Source organism: Trachurus trachurus (genome assembly GCF_905171665.1).
Source record: "Trachurus trachurus genome assembly, chromosome: 9".
Taxonomy (NCBI): domain Eukaryota; kingdom Metazoa; phylum Chordata; class Actinopteri; order Carangiformes; family Carangidae; genus Trachurus; species Trachurus trachurus.
Window position 1 is genome coordinate 18,871,477 of NC_139895.1, and position 24,299 is coordinate 18,895,775.

The 24,299-nt window shown below is 44.7% G+C and overlaps 3 protein-coding genes across 3 annotated transcripts in view; 1 reads left to right on the plus strand and 2 right to left on the minus strand.

Annotated features, from left to right (window-relative positions):
* LOC310991443 (zinc finger SWIM domain-containing protein 6-like) overlaps positions 1–4,155 on the minus strand; it is a gene marked incomplete at both ends in the record, with an annotated part of 41,530 nt that extends 37,375 nt beyond the window's left edge. Inside the window, one exon of the mRNA XM_083979152.1 lies at positions 3,723–4,155. Within this exon, the coding sequence (XP_083835278.1) occupies positions 3,723–4,155 (433 nt within the window). The remainder of the gene's footprint in view (positions 1–3,722) is intronic.
* Positions 4,156–7,315: 3,160 nt separating this feature from the next.
* On the plus strand, positions 7,316–9,489 carry smim15 (small integral membrane protein 15). Its single transcript, XM_083978289.1, has 2 exons — positions 7,316–7,388; positions 8,883–9,489. The coding sequence occupies exon 2, from the start codon at positions 8,910–8,912 to the stop codon at positions 9,132–9,134; it is 225 nt and encodes a 74-aa protein (XP_083834415.1). The 5' UTR covers positions 7,316–7,388; positions 8,883–8,909; the 3' UTR covers positions 9,135–9,489.
* Positions 9,490–10,607: 1,118 nt separating this feature from the next.
* ndufaf2 (NADH:ubiquinone oxidoreductase complex assembly factor 2) lies at positions 10,608–24,216 on the minus strand. Its single transcript, XM_083978288.1, has 4 exons — positions 24,011–24,216; positions 14,074–14,163; positions 13,024–13,064; positions 10,608–11,256 (listed from the first exon to the last, which is right to left on the minus strand). Exons 1-4 carry the CDS (start codon positions 24,123–24,125, stop codon positions 11,014–11,016), a joined length of 489 nt encoding a protein of 162 aa, XP_083834414.1. The 5' UTR covers positions 24,126–24,216; the 3' UTR covers positions 10,608–11,013.
* Between the last annotated feature and the right edge of the window lie 83 nt (positions 24,217–24,299).

Here is a 24,299-nt window from a genome sequence, read left to right on the forward strand (position 1 = left end):
GATAAAAAAGAGGGTGAGAGAGAGAGTAGATGACGCAGAAACCTAATTAAGATTCTCCAGAGCGTGAACAAATTAACCTGAGTTATGAGCATGCAGAAGCACACAGCAGACACACACATAAGTATTCACACACACACACACACACACACACTCACAATCACACATATACACACATCAATTTGTCTCCGGAATAGGTGGAGCAGAGGAATATGACATTCACACTCAAACAGGCATGACTGCTATGGACATTCAGTGATATTTTGGGCAAAATATTATAGGCTTTCTAGTCCAACACCACCACCATGGAAAATACACCAAAATAGGCTACAGGATATGCATATCTACTTTCATGCGAGCTGAATTTAAATACAGCCCTAACAAAGTGTCCACCTCATCACTCAGATTTGGGGCAGCAAGCATGATAAAATGACATGTGGCTTCATGTGAAAAAAAAAAATTAGCCTAACAAGAAGAGCTGGACAAATAGGCTCTAGCATGTAGCCTACGCTAATGACATTGCAGGGAGCGACATATGCCAGGCATCAGAATGTCACTCCTTAGGGACATGGGGCTTACGGTAACAGGATAGTAAGAGTGAGGTGGTGTGTGTGTGTGTGTGTTGGTGGGGGGTTATGTTTTTTTTTTTTTTAACTCCTGGCAAAAAGCCCTGGAGGTAGACAGGGAGGGTGGGGGTTGGAGAAGAAATACAGTCATGAGGGGTCAAAGGGAGGAGGGGCAGGACAGAGAGTGTCATAAATGAATGAGAAAAGAAGGGATGAACTTGACCCAGACTGGAGGACTAAAACAGGAAGGAGGGTAATGAAGTGCAAACATGCTTTGTCATGCCATGTTAGAGCCATAGGATTAGAATTCTATAATTAGAGGATGGGGCACCATAATACTAGCCTTCCTTTCAGCATGATGAGCTGCCGAGTCTAAATTACACAAGGGGGCCGGAGAACAGATGCTGTGATCAGAACAGGCAGCTTTGGGGGTTTTCTATACTGGCGAGTGGTGCTCTGTTCCAGCCTGATTGACAAGCTAAGGAAAACTGAAACTTGGCACATCAGTGAGATGCACTGATATTTGTCTGATCACCACATTTTCTGATGACAGGCAGACGTGGCTCTCCAAAGCAAAATGCATATTTCATTTCATTCATTTGCGTTTTTTTTTCTCATCTTCATGTATTATTACAGATAGGACCTTACAGGTTGAGGTTTTAGGTCAGCTACCTGTTCAGCGCCTGACAAATTCATCACTAATGCGACAGAGGAGAAGAGTGCAGGAGGGTTGAAGCTGGGCTGTATTAACAATGCTAGAACCGAGAAACAGTGGACCGCTAGATAACGCTTGCATTCATATATGAATATTTATCTCAAATGCTGGCACTGGAACAGATGAGCTCGCATGGGAGAAAGAACAACCCATCCATCTCACTCTCACCCCTTCTCTGCGCTTCATTCTTTAGTTTCATACATCCCCTTCTCTTGCAATCACCATTTCAATGCCTCTTTCCTCTTTTGCATTTTCCACCCACTTTTTCCCTCTAGGCTTCCCCTCTTTTTCTTGATATCACCCGATCTATTGCTCTTCCCCTTAAACGCCATCCCCCCTATCCTTTCCCTTCACAGCACTGATGTATGGAAAGAGATGGAGGAGAAAAGAGAAAAGCGTGTGATTAATGTCTTTGAGAAAAAGATAAATAATCACAGGAGACTAGGGGCTGGTAGTTGGCCTTAGGGGAGTAAATATGGAGAGTTTTATAGCTGCTCACTTGGGAGAGGGAGGTAGAGGAGGAGATGAGAGGGGGGAGGAGAGGAATACAGCGACAGCAGATCCATTCAAGTATATTAGCTTTTCCCCCCATACACAATAACCTCCGCATCTATTCTATTGCTCTACTGTCTTTCATCATCAACACTGAATCCCATCCCACTGACAGCACACACACACACACACACACACACACACACACACACACATAAGAAGCCACACAAAGCCTTGCCCTCACAACCCCTGCACTTTTTTTTCCAGGCCAGACCCACTGTATGTGTTTGATGGGCCAATACATGTGGTGTGTGATGTGGCTGACAGCCCCCTCCCATGCTGCCCTGCTTTTAAGCCCTCGTCCTCCAGTGGCTGCCTGTCCCCTGGAGTAGATTGCATCTTTTATTTATCATTTTCTCTTCCTTGGCTTTATTTTACCCAGCTAAAAAAAAAGGGAAAAAAATCTGGGCCGAAAATTGTAATCAGCATAACATGCCCTCCTCCTGCTATGTACTCGCCTGTCATCCTCCTCTCTCTGTGAGCATGCAGGATGAGACTGACAGCCCGTGCAGACGAAGACACACACATGCACACAGACGCATGCACAATCCCCCTCTGTGTTTATCAACCCCCCACACACACTGACACGCATACTCTTCCCTCTCTCTCTCTCTCTCTTTCGCTCTCTTTCACACACACACAAAAACACATGCACACCCACAAAAAAAAGACCCCGTCACCCTCTTTGTCACTCTTTCTTACTATTTTCCAAAGCACATACACACACATCTCCTCGCTGATGCCTCACACTTTCTATTTTACCCCCGAGCTGAGTGTTTAGCTTCCTGAAGCTCCAAAAGAGTGAGCACATAAATGAGCCTAATGCTGGGGAATCTGGTAAACAGGCCAGAGAGGGAGGGAGAGCTGCCTGCCTGTCTCCCCTGCTCCATGGCTACTATTGTGCACTGCACATTCTCTGAGCCCACAAGAGCTGAAGCCATCTCCACACAGATTCTTTGGAGGGGATAGTAAGCCAAGAGAGAGAGAGAGGGGGAGAGGGAGTAAGAGAGAGGAGAGGGTGAGGGAGGGAGGAGGAAGAAGATCATGCATAAAATCTTGTTTGCAGAATGCATTAAGATTCTGATGAACTGGGGAGGGTAATGGGATTAGGATCCTGAACCGTTTCCAAGGGTGGGGAGTCGGATTGACAGCTGAGTCTATTGCACTGACGAATGCAGTGAAATATTGTGGCTCTGGCAAAGGCAGGCAGCCAGGCAAAAGAGGCAGGAAGGCAGGCAGGCAGGCAGGCAGGCAGGGGGCTGCTGAGCCTACAGCACCTCTGTTTACTCTCTAGCTTTACCACAAATAATGCAGCTGAGAGAAAGAGAATGCATCTTTGCCTTCGCTGGCTGCATATAGCTCGGGCTTTAACTGAATATTGGGAAAGCAGAAGAAAAGCTTCAGTGTGTCTCACAAAGGTGTTTGGCAAACAAAACAGAAGCACTGTGGCTTTAAATCACCGTCCCTCCCACCCTTTCTAAATATCGTCTATTTAGCCAGCGGTGAAAAGATATAGGGGGCTTTTGTCTGCGTACCCGCTGGTGGGGGCATGGAGAGCTGGAAAGACACAAAAATAGGAACAAAGTGCTAAGCTTCCAATTGGGATGGCTCTGGGCAATTCAATGCGCGCTGCTCAGTGGGCAAAAACAAGGAGAAGTGGGCTACTATTACGGGCTTATCTGAAAATAGGCTATTCTCACACAGCTCTATAGGGTAGTGACTGGTGTGGAAATACCCTGCATTGTTTATAATAGACAAGGCTATGGAAGGCAAACGCAAGCCCTTTAAAAGTCTGGCACGGTTCCATGGAAAAAGGCAAACAGTGCGAGTTAGTTGTTTTGTTTATTACAGACTGTTTCCCTGCATTATTGTAACGCTGGTAGTCCACTCACCGACTTGCAATACGTTGTCCACCCAGCCACCCTCTAGCAGAGTGACACCCCGTAGGAAAGGCAGCTGGGTCTCGTCATTATTGTCCCCGCTAGTTCCACTTTCCTCTCCTCCGGCGTTGAAAGAGGAATACATACAGATCTCCTTCTCGCTTCTCGGGAATGACCAGTATACGATCCTCCGCTGGACGGGCTCCGGGATCCTCTCGAACCGCTCCTCCACCCTCTGGAACGGCCACTTCTCCGCGACTCTGCGCGCCGCGATGTCGAGCAACGACTCGGGGTTGAGCGTTTTTCCGTTCCCCGACCCTCCCGGAGCGGACCCCGCGCCGCCACACAGGACTCCTCCAGCCCGCTGCCCCTGCCTGCATGCCGGGTTGTAGCCGGGCCGGCAGCAGAGCCGCTTGGCTGGGGGCTGCTGGACTCGCTCGGCCATGATCGCACCGCTTCCAACCTGAAGCGCAGTTCCTCTCCGCTCATATAAACGGGATAAGGAAGAGAAAAGGGCAATCTCGCAGCGATTGTTTGCCGTACATGGAGAGACTGCCCTTATTTGGAAAGGTGGGCGGCGCTTGCGAGTTCCGTGAAGTCCTTTGTGTTGTCAAAGTAACCGGGAGGGGCGGGATCCTGGAGCTCTGCCAGCGCACGAGTGGCGCTATAAAAGGAACTGGAGGCGGAATTCCCGAACGTCGGCAAATCCTTTGTGAAGCCGTCCGGGAGTGCGAGGGCGGAGCCCCGGCGGCCGACGGCCTTTGAAGTTTCCTTCTTATTTGAGTTTAAAGGCGGGGACTTAATCCAGGGGCGGTCTTGCAGTTTCCCACAGGGGTAAAAGGGGGCAAGAAAACTGACTTTTTTCCTTTGGAGCTGGCGCTACTACCCCGGGCGCTAGCTTTTCTTCAGCAACAACGTGAGGGTTGTTTTCGAGGCTTTAGTCCAAAGGACTCTCGGGCTGTCAAAGACGGAAAGGGCGTGGGAGGGGGGAACATACAGATATGGAGCTGGACGTGCTTGTCCTCTGTGCTCACTATTATGTAGGCCTAGTCACTAATCAGTTATTTTGGTCAGCTGTTAGGCATAGACTGACTGTGCTGCTGCAGCCCATGGACAATTAATAACCAACTCTGAAAGACAAGCTCTCTCTTTCTGTGTCTCACTCACTTACTGAATAATTATCTTTATTTTAAAGGGACACTCCAGTAGACTAATCATCACATGGGCAAGGCTGCAGTGGGCCCCAGGTTTTTAATTTTTGATTAATCACTAATTTGTTAGACATTTGCACCACTTAAGCACAGTATTAAATAAGTTATGACTGATCATGTGGAGACCATGGTCTTGGTGCATCAAAATCTTGTTTTAATAGACCTGAGCTGTCCTGAATGGTTTTGTTTTAAATTGCAAATTTCCTCCAAGGTAGTTGCATTATCCCATTAGAGAAGATCTGTAGCCTAACGGTACAGCCAATAATTATAGGCCTACTTTGATTATCAGTAGTTCCGACAATTACTTTCCGTAATAATGAATTGATTGCTCAGTGTATAATGTCATCGGTTTGATAAAATGTCTATGTTGTTCAAATTGAAAAATAATTGTAAGCTCCAGTTGAACCACTACTTTCTGATTTCGTGGGGAGTTACAGGGGCCCAGTAAAAGGCTAATCCAGCAGTCAGGGTTATGCTGGATTGGGACATTCAAACTTTAAACAGGCTCAATGACACTATCAATCAGTAGGCTATTATGTGAAGTGTAAGATCCAAACTTGTGTTTTGGAGCTAGAACCATATTGGCCTCAGATCTGGATATCTGGGCCTCTGATCCATAAAATTTGACAATTCTTTATTAGTCTCTTGAAAGTCCCCCAACTTTATGGAAGTGAAAGACTGACTTGGTGAGAATCCATTTGAGATCACGTCTGCATCTCATCATGTTCAATCTTTGCTCTTTACTCAGTCCAGTAATTGAGTCTATCAACTTGCAACAGAAAAGCAAAATCAAAGGATATTGGAAATTCCTCAAGGACTGGCTAGACTAGTGGTTTTTCTTATAATCATTATGATTCACGCCACCAGTGGAGCCGGTTAACTATAAATTGTGGTTCAGTCATTTTATGGTCTACCCCCTCCCTGTTTGTTGATAATGTTAGTTCCATAGCTGTGTCTTGAAAAGGAGGCCTACTTTCTATAGGAGGGGTTAGGGTGGGGCCACATTACCCACCATATCCGCCTGATGAGACGTGTACGTAGCAGAAGCTAATAATTATAATCAGATAACAAAAAAGCCGCCAGATTGAGGATGCTTTTCTAAATTGTCTATAAAAGTTGACCAAAACTATGCGGGTAAACCAGAATGTGTGTTTGCAATGTGTCTGTCCTCTGCATGTGTTCCCAGCTGCCCTTCTCCTTCCTCTGTGAGTAGGTCTAAAAGGCTGGCCTTTGAACTGCTCTGAAAGTGATCCATGCCGTATGGACAGAGCAGATGTGGCCTAACCTGATTTGGTTTCAATACTTCCCCACAGGAAGTTCACAAAGCCAGCAGGTCCTCCTTTGTTATGTTAGTCATCTTTCTCAGAGGGCCAGTGGAGCCTTTTGCTGTTTTTATACACTTATTGCCTTATCGTTTCGCTTTATCCTTTAGACAGAGCACGTCCACACATGACCAGACGTTTTGGCAGCAGCTCGATGTCATGTGAATCTTCACCCAGGAACAAAGTGGACCGCATTGTGTGTGTGTGTTTTTCCCCCCAAGTTTTGTAGTTAATCTGTATTCGTTATTTGACTTTAATCATTATCTACAATTGTAATCATTGTGAACATTTAGGTTCTGTCTCTGTGGAGAAAACCTCATGGGCAAGCAGTAGCCTAATAATCCCCAAACTTTTTCCAGATAATCAAGGGGGCTCAAACAAAAGTGGTCACAAACAAGGTGTTGAGAGACATGATCACATTATGTCACTCACTAATTTACCCAACCATGATTTTTCATTTCCCTGAAATTCGTGTTTCTGATTTTCCACTCACCTTATGCCACCTGTTCATGTTCCTAAAATAGCCTACTGAATAAAAGAGGATAAAAAATGCAATATATTTAGGCTACTACATTTCTGTTTATGTCAAGTGGTTGGCTACATTTAATGTTTGTTTTTGTTTTTTGTTTTTTTACAAAGCTCTTTTCCTGTTTGTTTCAATATTACATTGCATAATGCTGCATACACAGTAGAGCATCTTAGTAGGGGAGAGCAGGGTCGAAAGTAACGGAGGACGAAAGTAACAAAGCGATTTTCTCCAAGCCCATAGGCTACAAGTCTGACATGTCTAACTTGGTCAGTATATCATGCAGGACCTAACAGAACTGCAAAAAATCTTAAGACCACCAGGGGAAAAGATAATAATTAAAAGACTATTTAAATATAAGTAATTTTCCCTCAGTAAACTTACTAACGGATTGCTCACGTCCTAATTATTACAGCTGTATTGTAGGCTACGGTTTGGTTTTAACTTGCCATGGTAAATAATTGAAGTGCCGAATAGGACTACATTTCCCACACTTTTAGGGGGAGCCTCATATCCAGTCAGGAGCGATCAATAATTTGCGACGTCTCCACTTCCTGAGTCAGGGAGGGGTTGGAAGGAACTTATCGTCGTAGAGATATCCACTAATCACGGCTCTTTGGTAAGTTTGCTTTCATTTTACTGGGAATTATACGTACACTAGTCAATATGAAGGTATAGTTTCGTAGTTATGGCATAATGTACGCGTATTTCTGTTGTGCTGTTTAACCGGGAGTCAGTCTTGCCGTTTAGGCCGCTGTGGATGGGCGGCGGGCTAACTGGCGGAGCTAACGGTGGTTGAAATGTAGTATATATTTTATCCACATCCCAGAAATAACCATGAATTACAAAAAACACACTAGGCGAATATATTAGTGTTGGTTGTTTGTACATAGCTGTGGCTAGAGTCAATGGTTTGAAACGGGTTTTATGGTAAATCTAGCTAACATAGCAGGCTAGCTTTGACTCGATCTGATGCTAACTTACATAGTCAGTGCTCATAGTCATGTTTATGAGGGTCCGTGGTCGGAGCAGCAATAACTTGTTACATAAATACCTTTATAAGACGGTCATAACTGAAGTATGATCAACACGTAGTCAAGGAAGCTTAACTAACGTTAGACCAACTGCAACGCTAGTCATTTGTAAACCTACTTTTTGTGGGGCTGTTATCATGTAAAATAGAAAAAGTGCAAAAGCAATCCCAGTTCTATTGTTCATTTTGACAGTATTGTGACATGTAAAACAGTTATTAAGTGAAGTGTTTCCCCAGAATTTGCTTTCAGTACACGAAACGAAACAAAATTAATCTTCACAGTTCATCTTAAATCTAGTGTCTTTATTTCAGGGTCTTACTGCTGATCGACTAAGCAATTGATAAACTGATCAGCTGTACTTTTATGCAGTAAAAAAGAGTATAGATACATTGTCGGTTGCAATGGTATCATCCCTAATAACTATGCATTTTATATCTCTGGGTGTTTAAGGTCACTGGAGTGGAAAGATTGCTTTATGTTAATAATTTCTTGCATCATCACTTGTCGTCAGGTATTCAATGTGCTGGTTAAGGTCAAGGTTACTTTTTGTCGTCTCCTTTGGGAGACAGTTGTTTTGGGTTGAGGGAATTGCTGCTTCAACACTGCAGTAGGAAAGTAAATGAGTCAGAAATGCTGCGTGGCATAGGGCATCAAGTATGGATTGTTTTCAACAAATCTGTCTGTATACATTATTTGCTGCCTACTTTTAAAAATGTCAGAAAATACTCAAAGGCAAACATCACAATTGGAGGACCCAGTGTAAAGCTGTCAGATTGCAGACTGCAGCCAAGCCTTCCATTTGGGGAGCATGAATCAGCAAATGTTTGGTGTTTTAACTATAACAGTCACTGCAGGTAACACATTTTTTGGATGTAAGAAATTGTTCTATACGTACCAAGGTACGTAACTCATTATGTTAAACAGTGTACACTGTGCATTTTAGTATTTATCCATAACACCAACTTGCTGACATGAATTAAGTCATTATTGGTAGAAGGCCCTAAGACTGCAAATGTGGTATTTTCCTGCATACAGCTCTGGTCATTAACTCCTTTCTTTCCTGGCACCCCTTTTCTCAGATCTGTTCCTCATCGTTGCTCTCCAGGATGATTGACGTTCGGGCATGGGCAGAGTATGTGGTGGAATGGGCTGCCAAAGACCCCTATGGGTTCCTCACCACTGTCATACTGGCTCTCACACCTCTTTTCATTGCCAGCGCACTGCTGTCCTGGAAACTGGCCAAGATGATTGAAGCACGTGACCGGGAACAGAAGAAAAAGCAGAAACGTCAGGAAAACATAAACAAGGCAAAGAGGACCAAGAAAGACTGAGCCTGTAAGAGCAGGATGAGGGCATAAAAAAAGGAGGAGCAACCAACACGCTCACAGCCCTCCTTATTCCAAATAATGACACGGTGCCCCTCCCTGTCCCAGACCTACCATCAGCTCGGGGCCACTGTGCCTCATGCCAGGGGTAGGAGGAGGGACGCTGGCCTCACAGGCCCAACAGTGCTGAGATGGACAGGACTGCCCAGAGGAGGCTCATCCCAATGGGACTTTGGTCAGCAAGAGCACAGTGGTCATCTGTAAGAAGTTTTTATGCAGCGATCTGCTGATAATATTGTGCAGCTGTTGCAGCACCTTGCATTCCATTGTTAGCATCCCTGTTCTGACATTGTAATGAGCATACTGGAATTTTTTTTCTCCACGTCACTTGCAAAATATCCAAATTATTACTTTATAATTAATAAAATTTTTATGGTTGATAAGAAAATGTAATTTTCCTCTGTGTGAAATGAACAGCATTACAAGCACTTTTAATTGCGTGCACATAAAAGGTATTCACCCCCTCATGTTTTATGATACTGTAACACTGAACCAGACTGAATGTAATTAGGCTTTAATGTGCTGATTGACAAAAAAGACTTTACCGTTAGGACATAAAAAGCTGTAGCATGACGACAAAGAAACATCTAAACAAGTTAGAGAGTAAGAAAATTTCCGAGGCACTGTCTATTTAACAAAATAGAGCGAGGTCCTTCACCTAGAAAATATACCTAACAGCTGATCAAGGCCATGGTGCTTTTATTAAATATGGAGTGAACTTTTTTGGCCATGCTTAACTGTTTTTCATGTTCTATACACATTATGATATACTTGCCTTCAATGTGATAAGACCCCTGTAAAGAATCATTCTGAATAGAGACAGGTGAACAAACTTACATTTGTTTTCCCTTCTTGTTCTCATGACTTCTTATTGATCCCTTGCTGCAGTGTTCTGAAGACCACGTTTTGCTGCAGGATCTTGGTTCATGTTGCCTTTCTTACAAGTGCTCAAGCTGCTCCTTTTTTAATCAACTATGTGGCCAAATTAAACTTTGACCTCAAGGGAAAAAACTTTGTGCGGCAGTGGATTAGTATACTGTAAAATACTTTTTTCATGATTTTGACTTGTGATTTACAGTTGACAAATGCTGACACAGTAGTTTACTCTGCAGCCTCACTGAACCATGGAGTTCAGTTTTAAATTAACAGATCCTCTCCATGTCAATTCCCAAAGCATGTGTCTTTCGTCTTCACACTGTCAAAAACATCTCATCATTTCTTTGGACATGGCTGGATTTTTGAAATCTGTGATTCTTGTCAGGTTTAGCTCAGAGCTGATGCAGATTAATTATGAACACAGATTTTTTAATCATAATTGATTAAAAATGATTTTACAGTAACCCTTAAACACATTTGTCTGAACTTAATAATTAATTAAGTGCAACCACAACTGTTTTTTTTTCCTTTACTAACAAACTTTTCAAATACATGACATTTCTGCCGTCATCTTTAAGATGAGTGATAGATATATACAGTATTTATAGATAGATTAAATATATTCTGAGGAACCAGAAAAGTAGGAGCCTCTTTATAATGCAATACAGACCAATAATGCAACATTGAAACCAATACTTCCTTTGTAAAACGTACAATGCTGAGTTATTAGAGACTGACACACAGAGATAAACTCTGGTAATTTCTGAGGTCATAGTTTGTGGTGCTACTGACTTGGATTGTTTTATACTGGAAGGTGTTCCCAATATTAAATCTCTTAGTCTCAACTATATCAGTTTCACAAAGGTAGTATTTATTGCATGGCTTTTCTATTGGATTGTATTTCATTACTCTACACAGCAGTCTCAGTTGTATGTGGATGTCTCTCTGTTTACTTCTTGGAAGAGGGCATCCAGGAGCCGGGCTGGAATGTGTTTGCAGTGCTGGTGGGCTCCTCTGTGATCTCCTGCTTGCCGAAGCTAGTGGCAGCTGCGTGGCCCGTAGCCACAGTCCTCGCAGGGGTCGCCACTAGACCTTCTTCATACTCCTTGGCTAGCAGGGCCATATCTTTTTCCTCCACCTCTTTGGCCTTCAGCTTGATCTGCTCCCTGTAAGTCTCATTCCTCAGCAGCTCCTGTAAAATACACAAGTGAATATACAGTATATTTAATACTTTTAAATAACTTTTAAACACCACACTGAGTGCAATCTATGGTCAAGACTCAAAGGATGATGAAAAATATAAGAATTTACCGACACTCATATCATGTTTTTGCCTTTATTTTGAAAGGACAGTGGAGAGAGCAAAGACAGCCAGGGAGAGTTAAGGGGCCAGAAAAGGAAAGTAAAGGCTCACCAGAGTCACCAGGGCACCCTATTAGATTTTTTTCAGTACTTCCTAGTAATGTAATTTATCAATTAGCATGACCCAGAAAACTGGTAGAAGGTCTGTGGATGGATTCACAAATTAAATATTTAAATTGATTTAATGTGTTGGTAAAATATACTACCTCATGAGTGAGTTGCCGATTAAAACCCCATAAAAAAGGATTTTAACATCACACCACTCTCTGTAGTTTGCAAATGGCAGGCAGGACTTGTCTTCTTTCTGAACTCTTCAAAACTGAACCAGTGATCGACTCCTTCATCAACAAGCTCCAAGTTTTGTCTAAGAAACCATCAGCTGCTCAGAGAGGTGCTGAGCGGAGGAGAACATAGACTGTATATAAAAAGGAGACATGAAGTTGCACTCTTCAGCTTCCAGGAACAAATGTGTTTATGTGTCGAGTATGAAGTAGAGCATTTACTAGAAAAAGGAACAAGTGTGTTCAGTTAACCTGTATTGGTCCAATAAACCCTGGTTAAAAATGTAGTGCTTGGAACAGACTGGTAAACGGACGTGACAGGAGGCATCCGTAATATAAACAACCATTCCAGCTCATGGAAACAATTAAAACCTGAACATCGTCCACCAGTGGAATAGTTACCCTCTTGAGCCACAGCTAGTGTCCAGTGATGTTAGCCTCTCCCTCGCACGGGAAGCCAAAAAGGAAGGGAGGACTGGGCATAATGCTGTTGTGTGTTGGCAGAACTGAAGGACTGGAAAAGAGAGGGGGAGAGCCGTGGCCAAAAAGCCCCGCTTTGGGGATGGAGACAAACATACTGAGCTGCTTTTCCAGCCTGTTAATGACAGGATTTAATCCAATCAATTTATGTCGGCTTGGACCGGGAAGAGAGGGAGCGTGACAAGGGGTAGGGTAATGTGCTGGGAGTGAAGCCTTGGCCACATCAACACTGTCCAGCTGTCGATGGCAGCTATTGGGCAGACGCAAGGCAGAAAATTGGAAGAGAATGTTCTGGCAATAGAGGCAGGGGATGGCATTGGCCACTGGCAGGGACAGAGGACAGAGAGATAGAAAGAGTGCCTGGGTATTGGCCTTCCAAGGGATTTCCTATAGACCCACATTTCGCTGGCCAAATTATTTCCAGCATTCTCACATTTAAAGAGCAATAAACCCAGTGAGAGGTACACGAGGGGAAAAACTGCACTCCTTCACCATTCCCGTCTTGGAGACTGCCAGAAATAAAACACAAAAAGCCGAGATGCAGGCTTCTGCTGGAAAAAAAAAGAAAGTAAACTAGGACATGGTGTCAGTGAGCCCCTTCTTCAGACGCTGTCTTTGCTCTCAGTCTCGCCATCAATGCACTTCAGCTGCTGTTTATTTTAACACCTGTCCCCCAAAGTTCCTGGATTCAGTTCGAAACTGTAAGATAAAACAAATCAAAGCTTCTCGTTTCCATCTTTGCTTCTTTCCCTCCCTTGTAACCATTCCCCCAGAGTCCAACCATCAGCACAGCGGGGAAGCTAGAGAGAGAGGGGTGGGTGGTGGGGTGTACGTACCTCTATGGAGGGGGGCTCCTTCCGTCTGCCTCGGATCCAAGCTGGAGGAGGAGGAGAGAGGTTTAAAAAAAAGAGAAGAGCGAGAACACCCACACAAACATGCGCTGCACAAACAAAACCTGCAGTCATATTTAAAGGCTGTAGCGTCGCTGAGTTTCAGGGCACTACAGTAGCTCACTGCAACTACTGAGTACCCAGGCGGGTTGAGGGAGTGTATCCAGGGTTTGTTTTGTTTCATTTCACTTAGCGAACTATAGGGAAAACATGCGGAATGGTAAAAAAAACATCCAAGCTATAACACACGATGAACTCAAAACACTAATACTGCTTTAGTCTAGGCAGAGCAGGGCCACTGAGTGCTGCATCTCAGAAGAGAACGTGTGGATCCACTCTGATCTTTAGATTTGAAAGTACACTCTCTGTCATTCTCCATCAATACCTCTGTCCTTCTTTCTCCTCCGGAGTAGAACTGTGTCTGTCTGTCATCTCTTTTTTTTTCTTTTTAAGCTCTATTTTGGCTGAGCTGGCTGCACAGCAGAGCAGGTTAAAGGGAGCCAGAACGAGAGACAGAGAGAGAGAGAGAGAGAAAGAGAGATTTTCTAACTCTTCCTCCAGCTAGCACGGGGATTCTGGGCCTCTTTTATCCCTTTCTTATTTGCATCCTGATGAAAATGCATGAGGGATGGGGCGAAGCAGGATGAGGGGTTTAAGGTGGATAAAGCCAGTCTGAGACAGAGGGAACAGTTTGTATCCAGTTGTAAGAAATTTGAAACACTATTTTATGGTACGGTTGTATAACACCAGCAGAAGGCGTCTTTGATAAAGTCATGAATACGCTTTGCCCAACCCCCATCTCACTGTATGAAAAAAAAGAGAGAAAATCAATGGATTAGCCTAGGCCCCAATAGATGCAGTCATGAATTTGTTATTCCATTTTATTTGTGCAGTATTTCATGTTCTCTGCTGGGTAGCTCTTTTGTTAACATTGTCATTTATCCATGCTAGTTAAAGTATGTAGCAGTGATGCTGCAGTCCAGAGTCCAGACTTACCGTCCCACTCCATCGGTATGCTGCCTTCAATATATTCAAATTCTGTAGGATTGGCTGCCTCTACCAACCGCTTGGCACGGACCATTCTTCCTGGGAAAGAGAGAGAGAGAGAGACAGTGAGAGGGAGCAAGAGTGAGACAGAGATGCTCCACAATGATGCATACAGAACGCAAAGGAATACAAACAAACACAAAGAGGCGCAGACACAATGTTTTACGTCCCCTACACGCAGAGATACAGACAGACGCACAGACACACAAATACACAGAGGGATGACAGCACTGTGACAGGCCATGGATGATTACCTCGTGGCCCTCGGGCCCTTCTCCTCAGATCTCGCTGAGTGGCTCCAAATCTGGGCTAAGCCTTTATGCAAATGAGGCTCCCTTTAACCCAACCAACCACAGCCCCCCTCGCTGACAACCTCTTCCAATCACAGCACTCTGGCTAACAATGCCCTCCAAAATCAACATCAAGCCGAGCAGGAGACAAAAGAGGTCAGATATCACAGACAACAGGAGAGGTACGAGCTGCATGGAATATTAAGTGCTCCTTTCCCTATCTGTATACAGCACAACGCTCGCTAGCAGCAAGGCCACCGCCAATTATTTTGGTAGAATCTGCTGATTAGGCAAGTTTGGCATGCCACACAATGACATGAAGACGGAGATAGAGCGGAGAGAGGGGAAGGGGGGTATAGACAGAATTAGAAAGAGAGAGAGCAAGAGATTTTAAAAGAAAAAGAGCCAGTTGTGTTGTGTCTTTGTGTGGTGCTGCAGAGCTTCAAACAGTGTTCACTAATGACAAGTGCTGTGTTTTCATATAGTTTCTCCTCGCAGGTAGCCCGACGTCCATCCATCGCCTCCATCCCTCTGAGAAATGATGAGGCAAGGAAGGAGGAGGCAGGCATTGAGGGAGTGAGAGAGATGGAAGGAAGAGAGAGAGGGGGAGATAGAGAGTGATGATGCATGGCAAACATGGCTAGGAGGAGAGAAATGGATGGGCAAGGAAAACAACACGCTCCAAAACACAGACAATCTGTCAGGATTCCATCACCGCTTCTCCGCAGCTGACTGGACATGGACAAATGGAGGCAACCACCTCCATGCACAACGCAGACTGATGGCCTTAATGTTTACTTCAGCCATAACAGATAGCTGTGGCACAGGAACAGATGAATGATGGCACTCAAAAAGAGGTGCGAGCGCGGCAGGCTGTGCCCGCGCCTCCTTCGTTTAAGCTCGTTTGTTTGGTTTTAAGACCAACTTCGATGAAGACAAAAGCATTTTGTAATTATGTCTTACGAGGATGATTCCTTTCCATACTTTATCCAGCCTATATAGTAATCAGGTCAGCTAATTAGGCTAGTATTGCTTTGGTTCTGCTTTGGTTCCCACTAGATCGTCACTATAGGGCCTCACAGGCTCCAGCTCTGGAGCTTTAGTTTCCTGATATCCAGGTCTGACAAAAAAAAAAACACTGCATGACCTCACCTTATCTAAAAGCTGCCCCTGTTATGTGTAAAAACGCTTTTCTAGGGCCCACCATATTTTGTTTACATGTATGTCTTCAAATGTCCTCTAAGAAACAGTTTCCTTGAACCCCCCATGCAACAGCAGAACAAAAACACCCGCCAGCAAACAAAAGGTTATGTTCTCTAGGCAATAGCAACAAATGCATTTAACACGTTTGCTAATTATAAACAGATCTTATCCATATTTGCATTGAGCGTGGGTGGCAGCAGACCAAAAATGGCACAATTATGATACAGTCACCACAAGCAATGTGCTTAGCTATATCTAATGTCTAACTAATAAGCATAAAGAGAGGAACCCACTTTTTTCCCCTGTCTCCATCTCTCTTCACAAGGTCTCTCCCCCTCTACTCTGTCACACTCCAACGTGGCTCTCTTCTTGTCTTGTTGCTTTTACAGCATGACTAAACCCCTTCCACCACGGCTTTTATCCTTGGATTTGAATAACAAATACAGTATGTACATATATTTATGAAACACGGCTGATCCTCCCACCACATACACATTGGGAGGAGGCTTGTCAGTCTGATTGGGGTGAATCTTGCTCTCTTGGTAATCTCTGATCTGGGACAACTATGGAAAACACACACATGCCAAGGCTATACTGTTTTCTTTTCTTTTTGTTCAACAGAAGTACAAAGGAAACACACCATCTCTCTGAAATGACTGAGAAAATTTTAATTAACAACACAACACAACAACAACAACAACCACCTTCTTTGCGGACGTTGGGTTTGTGCGGAACACACTGTTCATATTTCACCTGATGTGCTGGAACAGAACTGGTTGGCGTGGCACATTGTTTGTGTAGCGATTTCTCACCTCGAAGGGCTTTCTGCACCTAACAATTACTGTCATCACCAATTAATCTATAGATTTGCTTTTTCACACTCTTTTTTATTTTTTTCAAATCACACAACTGACCAAAACAGAAACATGAAACAAAGAAAGACATTAAGCATCTACATATTCTTTTTTTAAATCAAAAATTGACAAAAAGGCTTTTAAAATGACAAAAAAGGAAGTAAAGCAATATACGCTTCATATGTAACAAATGAAAAAGGCACTATCCAGCTGTTCAAACAACAAAACACAATGTAAACACAATATTGCCTTAAAAATCTGTCTTTTTTATGAATTTGTGTGGCCTGATATCACTACTGTTTCCTTTTTTGTCAGTTTAAACAATGAAAAAAAGAGGATTCAATTTCCAATTATATGAACTGGAGATATATCAGGATCAGCAATCGGTTAATTATCACTACAGTCTCTGTGAAATATTGCTATTGGATTGTGTAGCCTTGGTGTTAGCTTCACAAAGCCTGGACCTGACAGACAGACAGTTATCAAACTGGGTGTGAGCTATCTCTCTGCTTCACACTTCTGACTTGAGCCCTCCTCCTTCCCCACCTCCAGATAGAGACACAGAGAGAGAGTGAGAGAGGAGGAGAGAGAGGAAAGGGGAGGGTGTGTGAGGTGGGGTTATAAGGGTGTTAGGAGCTCTCGATCTCAGTGGGCCCCCTTGTGACAGGTCTGCCTTCTCATCACTCACTAGGGGGAAACCTACTTACCAGTCAAACACTCACACACACACACACACACGCACACACGCGCACGCACAACTGGCTAGAGAGCAGGCAGATTAACCTGAGGGACAGGAGCGAGGACGCTGCCTCTTACCGTGAAGGACAAATGCAGCACTGCGTTGGAGTCGGGGGGGAGGGGCCAGTGGCAGGAGGAATGAAATCCCACCACATAAATATTCATAAGCCATCTCACCTGTCTGAGCGCGACTCATCTGTGAGCCCGGCTGTGGAACCCCGGAGGGGGGTGGGGAGGCGGGGGAGGAAGGGAGGAGACAGGAAGGCAGGATGGGTGAGGGGGTTGCCGTGGCAAGCTAGACGGGGAGCCAATCAAATGGCAGGTACGCCTATCCTTACCCTTCGTTAGAATAAGACGTGATGCGCTCTGAGGGCTGCTCTTTGAACCCTGAACACACCCCGCTAAACTCCATCACCTGGTTCAGCACACACACACAAACATGCACACACACACACACACACACACACACACATACACAATATCCAACTTCACACATCAGCTCCCAGGTGAGTAGCTACTGCTGGGGGCGACCTGAGAGGTTTTTCACCTCCACAATGTCATTCCGGGCGTCTTGCACCGCATGTCTCTCTCGCTCTGTGCTTCGCTGCTGCTGCTGCACTCTGTCTTTGATTACAGATACAGATGTCACAGGGACACACTTCGACTGGCAACATCCGGGTGAAGAAAGCCCTTAAAAAACTTCAGACAACCCAAAAACAGGAATGAGCTCCGACTTGGTGGACCTCCTCCTCCTCCTCATCGTCAACACCAGCGTCTGTCCTGCGAAACATCACGTCCCCTTGTCTCTGAACAGATTGCGTTGCAGACAAAAGCCCACACTTTGTAACAGAACGGCATTCATCTCCAGCTCGCCCTCTCAATGGATCAGCAGAAAGAGCAGCAGCAGCAGCCTTCTCCGTCTCCGTGATGATTGTGCGAGCGAGGCCCTGACACCGTGGTGGAACAAAAAAGCCACCCCTGAAGGAGCGCGCCCATCAGCCTGGTTTATTCCTCTCCAGCACACACAGCTCAGCTGGAGAGGGACGGGGACGGGGGGACCGGTGTGCGCATGGTAATGGACAGCTTTATGAAGATCGAGTGATCCGATAAGCATCAGTGAGACAAGGGCAACCAGGTACCAATACTGACACCGTCACCCTCTCTCTCTCTCTCTCTCCCTCCCTCTCTCTCCCTCCAATCTCTTTGCCTGAAAAAAAAAATGGAGGGGATGTGTGAGACCTGTAACCATGGTTACCCATTAGCCCTGAGCCTAGTGATGAGGTTTAGAGAGAAAAGGCCAGCCGTTGTTTTGCATCAGTTCTGGCGAGAGGAGGAGCTTAGGCATAAAGTAGGCCTGCTGCTGCTACCGCTGCCGCTGCTGCTGCTGCTGTTCGTTTTTTTATTCAGCCCTCATTCTGTTTGTCCCTGTTGCTGTCGATCCCGCTGAGGCTTGAGCGACTCACAGCAGAACAGAGGAGAATAATTCATATAGAAGTAATAACATGCTGAAAAGAATACTCTGATTTCCCCTGTGTGTTACTTTTAACTAAACGCAGGCAGACTTAAGGGGTGGAAGGGATGCTTTGGACCCCTCTGCTAAAGACCACCCATCCTCTTGAAGTCTCTTCTCTGCCTGATGCCTGATGGGTTACAGAAAAGGACCGTGGCGAGCCAGGAAGTCAGTGGTCCTTTGTGAAGCTGTGGAGCGGTGTGGACCCCCTCCTCCTCCTCCTCCTCCTTCCTCCCTGACTCCTCTGAGGCCCATGCATGTGATGTCCATACACCAAGCTGTCCACCCCTTTCTATTCACCTCCATCACTCTCATCCAACCCCCTTCCCTTTCCTTCCATTGCACCTCCAGTCCCCCCACTCTCTCTCTCCATTAACCTACCTCCACCTTCTCTCTCTCCCCTTCTATCTGTCTGCCTGTTCCACCCACTCATTTCACCCTCTTTCTGTCAGAAACCCTCCTTTCACTTTCACCGTCTCCATTCTTCCCCCAGTCTATAATTTTACCCCATATGTCAGCATCCCCCTTGTTCTTTGTCACTCACTTTCTATACCCCACCTTCTTCTCCACCCTCTGTGAGTCTCCCTCAGCCTTATCTTTCCTCCCTTATACTCCTAGCCTTATTTCTCTCTGCCTGTCTGCTTTATTAAAATATTCTGAATTAAATAAGCAGCGGCGGGCTCCAGGAGATATCTGCTTGTGCGTCGGTCTGTCTGTCAGTCTTCCTGGCTGAGTTTCTGACAGACAAGGAGCCCTGAGGTGTCAAAACATCTCGCTGGCCATCTGACCAAACAGAGACATGACTGCATTGGACAGTGAATCACATCCAGCCAAAAAAGGGAGAAAAAGAAAAAAAATAATTTGATTAATTTGTTGTCTTCCTTCTGCTGGCATATTCAACTGTCTGCTGTTGCTCGCCAAACAGCAAAATCAGGTTGCAGGAGGTAGGAATAGTAATATTCATATAAAATTTGTACATTTTGAAACAGATGGAGTCTGAAATTGATAAAGATAAAGGTCTACTCTAGCTAAGGAAGTGTTTAACGGGCCCTCTAAACGCTTAAACCACTGATACTGGATCTAGGCCCATTTGAAATGTTCTACCATAGGAAATAAATGTTCCTGCTTTCTCATTTTCAGCATCTATCTTTTCAAATGCCTTTTTAATGAAGTAGTTAAGCCACTCCATGATGTTCCACCACACACACATACAAATACACACTTGGCAACCACTATAGAGCAAGATGAGCTAAACCCACTTGGTTTCCCTGTAATGATTAAACAACCTTCATTTAAACTCCATGCATTGCAAAGCTGCTGATCAATTAACATGATTTACTGTACTGGCTCCGGACACAGCCGCTCCATGGTAAACACTGACTTGGTGTCCTACTGTAGGATAGACCTTCCTTCATCACACCCTAGGGATGACTTGTGGCAGAATAAACAGCCATTTGGACCCTCGTCTCTCTCTGCTGTGACTCTTTCCATGGAAATATGCGGCTTGAATCAACGCTCTGATGACACACAGCCATCTGTTGTTGTGTTAAGTGTGTTAGGGCATGAAGTGGAGAGAAAACACACAATTGCGGATTTTTTTTTTCTTCCTTTAAAAAAACAAAACAAACAAATGTATGTACACACACACACACACACACACACACACACACACACACACACACACACACACACACACACACACACACACACACACACACACACACACACACACACACACACACACACACACACACACACACACACACACACACACACACACACACACACACACACACACACACACACACACACACACACACACACACACACACACACACACACACACAGTGTGTAGTTGCCATGCCACATAAACACATGTATACAATCACAGATCTAAAACTAATGCAAAAGCACACACACACACACTCCTCCCTCAGTCCCCAGAGTCGCCCATCCTGAAATAGCAGAACTGAGGCCTTTTCAGTTTTTCACTTCATATAACAGAGCTGGGGAATCAAATAAATAATAGACAAAGAGAGAGGGATAGTGATAGGACGACAAGTCAATGCGTCTTTTCTCTGCAACAGCGTGGCGCACCTCTGAAGAACCTCTGAATCCCTTCCATTCTCCACATAGTGGAGAGGACCAATAGATTAAAACTGCATGGCACACACTGTTAAAATGAATAGCGCTAAAAATACATCCTTTTCACTGAGACATGAAAGGAAACTGCCTTTCCCCTGTCCAGTATTGAGCAGCCATTGATTCCAAGACAAAGGCTACACCTCCTCAAAGAGGTAAGAAAAATAGCAATCATACAGGCAATTATTTTCAAATGTGCCTGCAGTGGCCGATAATGTCAGCGCGCCTCTCTTCCTAAATAAAGGGAGGGAAGGCAGGCGTCAAAGCTGCAGGCCCACTGCTGAAGACGAATGAGCCCGTCCGCAGAATGCTTTGCTTTCATCTGGGCAGCATGACATGGCGCCCCATGCAGTGTGAGGCAGAGAGCTGGGCCTGGGGGACAGACGCACACAGAAAGAGAGAAGAATATAGATTCTCTATTCAGCTCTATGGAGCCGACACCAAGGCAAAGACCTTCTAAAGACCAGTGGCCAGATTGCCAGTGGCTTTCTCTTGTAGCCCTGCCATTGACAACAATCGCTGGGGCTCCGTGGCCTATAGCATAGTTCTCTCTATGGGGCAGCAGCACAAAGTAGGCCTCTATAGCTGGACCATTTCTAAAGGCAGAGACAGAGATTCTCTCTCAAGGTGTGTACTTCAGACCCAGGCCTTTTCATTTTGATGTGCGGCAGCATATGGGGGGGGGGGGGGGGGGGGGGGGGGGGGGGTGCTAAGCTCTCTGCTGGGTCTAGCACTCCACGCTACTGCACTACTCTAAAGTTTTGAATAGAAATCTTCACTGAACTGACCTCAAAAGAGGAAAATCGAAAGGCAGCAATGAAGAGGAGGGGCAAGGGAAGGAAGGACAAACTGCAGGCAAATAAAGAGTTCGACCTCAGCGGAGACCGTTGAAATGAGATAGAAAACAATCACACAAAACAAGAAGGTGCTTCCTTTTTCTCTTCTGTTTTAGCAACCATTAATGTCCCTCATGCATAGCCCACCACACGCAGAATTGCTTACGCCCCAGTTTCCTAAAGTTAACAGATTGAGAGAGGTAGAACATGGGAGCAGCAAAGCATGGATAAAGGTAGAGAGGGACGGACTGAGCACTAAGGATGGTCAAATGAATAGAACAAGTAGGCAGGGTTGAGAGAGAGAAAGAGAGAGAGAGAGACTCACTACTTCAACCACTACTCGTGCTGCAGTAGAAAGCCCTGCGGTCCATGCCTTGAGGCCCTGAGCCCACGCTTGGCCTATCAGTTTAAGATCAAAAAGAGCTCGCTTTAGCAAGACATATGGACTGAATAATGCATCTGCTTTACTTCCACAAGGCTGGACGAGGTGAGTGGCACAGAAAAAAAAGACAAATGTGTTTGCCATATATTCCTGTTTGTTTATTATGATTGTAAATATGACTCTCTGTGTGTGTCTGTTGGGCGTTCATGAGGGTTTTTGTTGTCTACAGGCCAACTAGCCTCTCCACAGCGTCAGTCATTGTGATTGGACAGTGAATACGGTAGCCTGTAGCGTGCCGGAAAAATGGGCCTCTGTGATGTCTCATTTGAATAGTCTGACAGCCAGTGGTGGAGGAGCAGCCTTGTAATGAATTATAAATACGAGGTGGGCACGAGTTTCCCTGCAAACCGCTGAGAAAAGGTGAAGCACAAAGTCAAGTTCAGTCAGAAAGAAACCAGCTTTGCAAGGAGCCAGAAGTTGGTCTCTCTCTGGCTACAAACAACAACAAAAAATCTTGGTTTCACCCTCTGGGAGAAGTATTAGGCCTAGATGTAGGTTGTATATAAAATCTACTCATGTCAAAGATAAACTTTATCTTGCTTGTGTCATGTGGCACCAAGAGAGGAAGATAAACAAGAGAATGTGTTGGTGGGGCAAGATTATTCACAGATTACTGCTGCATAGACAAGACCCCAGATTAGACAGTATCTGGGAAAAGAGAGACAACTCTGCTCAAGCAATAATTCAGACATAACAACACTTTGTCAACAATAAAGTCCATGGCTTGTTAACCAGCGGTGTCATGTCTGGAGCAGACAAAGGTGGTGCTCTTTGTGACCCCTGACCTCTATATGTAGTCTGGATAGAACCCCTGCTGATGATGATTTAGGTGTGTGTGTGGGGGGGGGTCTCGCCTGGATTAATGTACCCTGAAGACATTAGACATGTGCTTTATGCATGCTTCATGTTCAGCTTTGGTTATGGCATAACCTCTGTAAATTTCCGCAATATGCTTATATTTTTGTGATACCAGTGGAGAGTTATGTTAATATCTCTGAAGGCTTCCTTCCCACTACTGTTGAGTCATAACTATGGTCAGCGGTTCACCATCTTCCTGTGCTAGACAAACTTCTTTAAGACACTCAATCAGAAGAAAAGAGAGAAAAAAAGGCAACTGGAGAAGGACTTAGAGTAAGTCTGGACATCAAGTCTGCAAGGCCAGTGAGCATGTCCTTGGCCTTGTGGCAGTCAGAGACTGTGTGAAGGACACCATTGGCATCCCACCATGGATTAGCACTGATGACACAGTTCTACTGCTTGGCTTGAGTGTTACATACTGTAGCATTGCCATGTCTCAGTAGGGATATATGACCTCCTTCTAAATCCTCTCATATTTAATCTGCAACATTCTCTTTGAAGGCCAGGAAAAGTGAAAAAGTAGAAAACTGCTTCCGAAATCAGTCAAATATCTTAATTGCAGTGAATTGCATTTAATTTAAGACTAAGAAATCGAGTCAAAAACTCTAAAATGACAATACTCACATTGAGACTGTCGCGCCATCTAGTGGCACACTCATAATACTACAATAGTGAAAAGGGTTTAGGATAAAGTTAGTCAACTACACAACACATTTTAGGAGGAGAGCAGTGCCATATAGATGCAAAGTAAAGAGTACATAGCTGTATTGCCAACGTTTAACAAGACTAAACAAAACAAAACAGGATTTCAGTGATAGAAGTTATGATAGGAAGCAAACGCATAGTGGTGGTTTATTCAGCCTCAGTCTGCAGAATGAAATGTCACGGACACAGAAAGGCAAAAAATAAGTTCTACACAGTAAGTAATCCTCATTAGTCCTCATGTGTCAGGTTTGTAAACACATTTACGTAATCACGGCTGTCTAATTTTAGCAGGCTATGCCTTTACCTACCTGTCCATGTCTTCTGTTCTGGGACAAAGTAATATTTATTCCCCAAGTGATCTGTCCCGACGTGCTCACGTATTAAACCAAACGCCCGCCGAAAAACACCTGCGACCCTGCTCATGTTTACAGGAAAACCCAAAGGTTTAGGGCAGTATTATTGTGTCCCTGCTGAGCTGCGTGCCCTCTCTGTGGTGTTTATGCAAGTGTTCCTGGGGGTTTGACAAGAGAACCAATAAGCTGCTTTCTGATTGGACGGCCGTTCTTTAACAGCCAATCATCGTACTTGTCATTGAAT

Coding starts and splice junctions, on each gene's coding strand:
- smim15 (XM_083978289.1), top strand. CDS start 8,910: ATGATTGACGTTCGGGCATGGGCAGAGTATGTGGTGGAATGGGCTGCC.
- ndufaf2 (XM_083978288.1), bottom strand. CDS start 24,125: ATGAGCAGGGTCGCAGGTGTTTTTCGGCGGGCGTTTGGTTTAATACGT. Junction 14,164..24,010: donor AGAACAGAAGACATGGACAG/GTAGGTAAAGGC, acceptor TCTCTTTCCCAG/GAAGAATGGTCCGTGCCAAG. Junction 13,065..14,073: donor CATACCGATGGAGTGGGACG/GTAAGTCTGGAC, acceptor CTCCTCCTCCAG/CTTGGATCCGAGGCAGACGG.